Raw genomic sequence first — 5,694 nt, forward strand, 5'->3', positions numbered from 1 at the left:
CTTAGAAGTGGTAGCTGCGGGAAAACGAGCTCGTGAAATAGGCTCAAGCTCGAGCATGAACAATTTTCAACTCGTTTATTAATAATAAATACATTTTACATATATTTTATATTATAAAATGAAGATGCTTGAAGTGTTTGGCCTGCAAACAATAAGTTTAGAGTTTGAAACAATTATTTATTTTGTAAATGAGTTGGTTTGTGCTTGGCTTAATAGGTTTAGGATCCAAATTCTATTTGTCTTCAATTTTCAAAAAATGTGCTTTTTTGTAAATGACATTTCTTGTGCTCAGCTCGTTTTGCTCGGGCCTTTCATGGGGTTCTGACACAAGAAACAAGCCAAGCTTGAACACCCTCTGTTCTGTTGGTTTAACAACCCTAGTAGCTTCTTTCAAATCCATAAACACCATCTGATTAATTAACAGTTCCCAAACAATCTTAATAGGTCGTTTTCATGAGACACCGTTTTGTTTTTAATAGTTGGACGTGGTACTGACGTGCTAACCTAATCGATCTGCTTGCTAACTACATTGTTTAAGAATAAAACGTGTACGCCTCACAATCTATAAATCTCTTGGTCAGTCAAGGAAGACCAAGCCTCCCAAGTCAAAAACAGACAACCTGCTTTAGGAAGGAGGGCCACCAATAAGAACCAAGACATATAATTGATTTATTATTCATGACTACAATGACCCAATGGCTTCAACGGTTTAAGCAAAACCCTAACAATGTCACAAATCCCTAACATCAGAGGATTGTTACGGCTGAGTGAAATTCTTGCGATAAATTAAGGACTTTGCTTATTGAGAAAATCTTGAAAATATATATCATTTGACAAATTAAGGACAAGAAAAACTACACATGCTAATATCACAACAAAATCACAGTGTGCAAGAAACTTGCACGCCAAGATGACAACTTTTATTGCTACTTTGATTCTGCCAATGTCACTTTAAAATCATGATATTTTCAAAATTATAACAGTGTATGGGAATATCACCCATACCTTGGAAGTGAATATATAATTTGGAGAGGGACGTGAAGGGTTCGGATTCAGATCGGATGTGACCAATACCAAATCTAACTAATGGAGTGTAGACTAAAAGGATTCAGGGTGAAAAACTCAAACCAAATCCGTTGTTTTATATGCAATCGTATTGTATTCGTATATCCACCAAATCCGCATATCCCTCGAATTTGATAGCAAAAAACCAAAACCATATCATCATCCCGATTATAATTAGGTATAATTTCCACCGACTAAACGAAGTCGGATTCAGTTGTGTATATGATAAAATCCAATCCATCAACATCCCTAATTTCAGGGCGTCCCAATTCTATTCAGAGAGGAACATGGTTACGCGCGCACCGGTGCAAAATTAGCCCCAGGCATAGTGACAAATATCGCAAGATTTATGCAAATCTCAAGATAATATCGCAAGAAATTGCCTGAAAGTTTAAAACAGCAATTTAACGCAAGATTTTCCAAATATCACAAGATTTACGAAAAAAAACATAAATATCATTATTTAAATACGATATTTACACTCTAAAAAGCTATTTATCATGAAAAAAACGTGTATTTTATTTTTAAATAATTGTTATTAATGTTTTTTATAAAAAAATTACTTTTTATATTTTTTAATTACTTTTTTAATTGATTTTTTTATTAACAAGATTTTGCCAGAAAACCATGAGATTTATGAAAAAATTTCAATTTCTCGGTAGTTTTTTGAAAAACGAGATTTTGCCGTTTTTGTAATGGATGGATGGCTTGGCTGGTTTTGAAAACTGAACTAGGGCAAAAATGGTCCTGGTTTGGCTGAGCTATCCAACCCGCGGGGAAAGTAAAGAAGCCAGCGGAACGTGGAACATGGCAGTCAGCCGCTGCACCTTTGTCCCTACAGATATGGACATGAGTCTGATAGCTTGTCCCAGCCGTACAGTAGACAAGTAGGCCAGCCGAGTGGGGAAACGGCCCACGCCCAGAATCGAATCACAAGGCCCGCCGGCAGGCCCAGCGCAGGCACAAAAGCAATGAACCTAAAACCACCACCGTTCTACAGATTCGCTCCAAGCCTCCCCCACAACCGAGTCCGGATCCGGTGCAATGACATGGCACAAAATTTGTGCATCAAGCACCTGATTGCCCTCCATCAGGCCTTGGGCTGCCATATCAGACAGGTCATGTCCCCAAGATGGAGGGTGATCAGGTACTTGATGCACAAATATTTGTGCAATCATATTGCACCTGATCTTTTCACCCAACAACCTAACCAGCCTGCTCGTCAAAAACCTAACGCTAATTTTATGGGGCATCATCATCATTAACAAAGAGAGAGGATACTCTAAAACACAATTATATTAAAAAAGGGCACATAATTATATTAAAAAGGGACAAAAGCGAAAAAGATATGGAAGGGGGGAAGAGAGGGAGAGAAATCACATCCATTGAAATCAGATCTTGGCCGTCCCACTCGCAGAAATTACGGTTCGTGTCTCATCGTGGTTTTTCATATTCGAACTGAAAACCCCACATTCATACATCAAAAGGGGAAGAGAAGAGACAGACAGAGAGGGAAAGAGGGGTGAAAAGGAGATGGCACACCAACAACCCTAAACATGAGAAAAAAAAAGAAGAAAAAAGAAAAAAACTCGATGCACTCATAGGAGAGAAGGGAAGAATAGGAGAGAAAACCAGAGGATTACTATTCTTCATCGCGCTTGCTCGCTTCTTTGATCTCATCGACGCCATCATCCTGACGAGATAAAGATGGGATTTGTTAAAAAGGAAATAAATGAAGAAACGAAACCCTAACGAAATTCAAGAAAATGGGAAGACTAAGGGAAAATATAAAAATGTAAAAAAGAAAAAGAAAAAATTACCTGCATATCAGACGTCCAGAGGGTGAGGTTGTCCCGGAGGAGCTGCATAATGAGTGTGCTATCCTTGTAGGATTCCTCGCCCAACGTATCCAACTCGGCGATCGCCTCATCGAACGCCTAAGAAAAACCCAAACAAACATGCACAAGAGAAAAATGCATCAAAGAAAAAAGAAAACCGTGAAACAATGAAATCCTAACTCGAGAAACAATGAAACCCTAACCCTAATAAAAGGATCTCGAGAGAAAGCGAAAGAAGAATTTAGGGATTTTCGCAGCAAATCTGATCAATATCGGCCGGATCGGACGATCACTCACCTGTTTCGCCAAGGTGCAAGCCCGATCCGGCGAGTTCAGGATCTCGTAGTAGAAGACGGAGAAGTTGAGGGCGAGTCCGAGGCGGATCGGGTGCGTCGGAGCCAGGTCGGCGTTAGCGATCTCCTGAAAACACCAGAAAACAAAGAAAAATAACAAAACAAATCATAAATCAAGCGATCGGAGATGAACAGATCCCTAAGATACAGAGAAAACAAAGAAAATCACAAAAAATATCCAAATCAAACGTTCGGAGAGGGACAGATACTGAAAACACAGAGAAAACAAAAAAAAAATCACAAAAAAGATGCAAATCAAGCGATTGGGAGAGAGAGAGAGAGAGGACCTGGGAGGATTTGTAGGCGGCGAGGGTGTTCTCGGCGGCCTCCTTCCGCTCGGCGCCGGTTTTGAACTCGGCGAGGTAGCGGTGGTAGTCGCCCTTCATCTTGAGGTAGAAGACCTTGGATTCGGGGGCGGTGGCGGAGGGGACGAGGCGGCCGTCGAGGAGGCGGAGGATGCCGTCGCAGATGGAGGAGAGCTCGGACTCGATCTTGGCACGGTAGCCGCGGATGGCGGATACGTGGTCGTCGTTGCCGCGACTCTCCTCCTTCTGCTCGATGGAGGAGATGATGCGCCAGGAGGCCCTGCGGGCTCCGATGACGTTCTTGTAGGCGACGGAGAGGAGGTTGCGCTCCTCCACCGTGAGCTCCTCCCCCTCTACGTTCGCCGTCACCTTCTCCATGAACTCCACCATCTCCTCGTAGCGCTCCGCCTGTTCCGACAGCTTGGCCATGTAAACGTTCTCCTCCCGAGCCATCTCTCTCTCTCTCTCTCTCTCTCTCTGCTACAGAGGGACACGAAGAGGCTGACAGAGGAAGAAGAAAGGGGAAATAGGGACGAAGCCTCTCTTTTATCTTGGTTTTTCTTTTTGTTTTTTTGCTGTTTTGTTTATTTAGAATTATCTAATTATTTATATATTTTTGTTAACCAGAGTTTTGTTCGGTGTAACCGTGGTTAGGTGTGGTTCGGCGTAACCAAAGTTTTGTTCGGCGTAACCGTGGTTCAGCGGTTGAAAAAAGGGTCTCAATGGGTCGGGTTTGACCCGGACCCGACCGATGCCAAACCCTATAGGCTTGGGGTTTGGTGATAAACAAGGAAGTCCGATTAGAATTCTGGTCAGACTCAAAGGGTCCAGTTAATATATGGAGCCAGGTATGGTTTGTGAAATTTCATACCCTGCCTCTGATTTAGATCCTTAATTTTTCGATGTAAAAAAATTAAAATTATGTATTATTTTACCAGGTATGGTCCGAACTAAACTCGATCCGTTGACACCCTTAGAGGAAAATGGACCCAAGTGGTGGTTGAAAATGAATCGGATCCAGGCATCAAAAGTTGGGGGGTCCAGGGCCCACTGTGTGGTTCAAGTTCAACTGCGCGTTTGGGTTGGTGGGACTGGAGGCAAGGACGGGTCAGGGTCGTGTTTGACTTGGGACGCGGAAACATCCTGGAATCATGTTGATGTCGGGGATGGACGGTTTTGTGTGAGTCAAATGTATGGATCAGAATGGGTTGGATTTGATTGTGATATTGACATCCGAATCCAATATAATATAATCGGGTCTAAGGGTATCGGATACTTTCTCGGGTTTGGCCCTTGGTTTAGAGACTGTTGCCATACTTGGATCCAAAGCAGATCGGGTCAGGACCGTTGATGGTTCTCCCAGATGCTCTTTATCTCGAGATGAGTAGCTACGGCTGACGTGTCCGTTACTTGGATGGGCCCCACTCTACATAGGACGGCATCCAAGGAGATTAGTGCTTACTATCAACATGGGTAGCAATATGCGATTCTCAAGTGAATCATTTTAAATCAGATAAAAATAATTAAAAAATATTTTGTGTCAATTGGAACACGACACGTATTAAAAACCATTAAAATAATATTAAAAATAAACTTTAAATTTTTTTGCGTATACTATGCGGACAACATTTATTTGAATTCAACTCATGACTCGCTCAAATCTGAACTTGAAATCTTATAATATTTGATCCACAAGTAAGAACTATGGGGTTTGAAGTAACGACTCATTGCGATCTGAACTCGAATCCAATAAAATTTGATCGATGCCAGAGTGTTTCTGAAAATTGTTTTTTGTAAATAAAATTTGAGGCTATTTTTTATGCAATGAAGCTGCATTCTTACCAATGGAGCTCCACTACTGCTGACCATTCATCTCAACATTTCTTGAGATGGACAACCCACCCATCTGGAGAAATGTTGAGATGGATGTTTGTCAGGCATAGGGATGGCAGTGGACCGGGGAAAGCGGGGCCCCGCCCCGCCTCGCCCCGTTTGGACCGGGGATGAAGGGTATGAAACGAGGATGGAGGCGGGGACGAAGGTTAAAATCCATCCCCGTCCGGGGGTGGAGGCGGGGATGGACGTGCACTTTTCCCCGCCACGATCCCCGCCACGACCACTTTTCCCCGCAAT

At 42.5% G+C, this 5,694-nt stretch overlaps 1 protein-coding gene across 1 annotated transcript; it reads right to left on the reverse strand.

The window, feature by feature from the left end:
- Nucleotides 1–2,343: 2,343 nt before the first annotated feature.
- LOC149816381 (14-3-3-like protein) lies at nucleotides 2,344–4,147 on the reverse strand. Its single transcript, XM_089987370.1, has 4 exons — nucleotides 3,544–4,147; nucleotides 3,201–3,323; nucleotides 2,886–3,002; nucleotides 2,344–2,758 (listed from the first exon to the last, which is right to left on the reverse strand). The coding sequence occupies exons 1-4, from the start codon at nucleotides 4,012–4,014 to the stop codon at nucleotides 2,708–2,710; spliced, it is 762 nt and encodes a 253-aa protein (XP_089843496.1). The 5' UTR covers nucleotides 4,015–4,147; the 3' UTR covers nucleotides 2,344–2,707.
- Nucleotides 4,148–5,694: the final 1,547 nt, after the last annotated feature.

Source organism: Nuphar pumila, chromosome 14 (genome assembly GCF_984573655.1).
Source record: "Nuphar pumila chromosome 14, dmNupPumi1.hap1.1, whole genome shotgun sequence".
Lineage (NCBI taxonomy): Eukaryota > Viridiplantae > Streptophyta > Magnoliopsida > Nymphaeales > Nymphaeaceae > Nuphar > Nuphar pumila.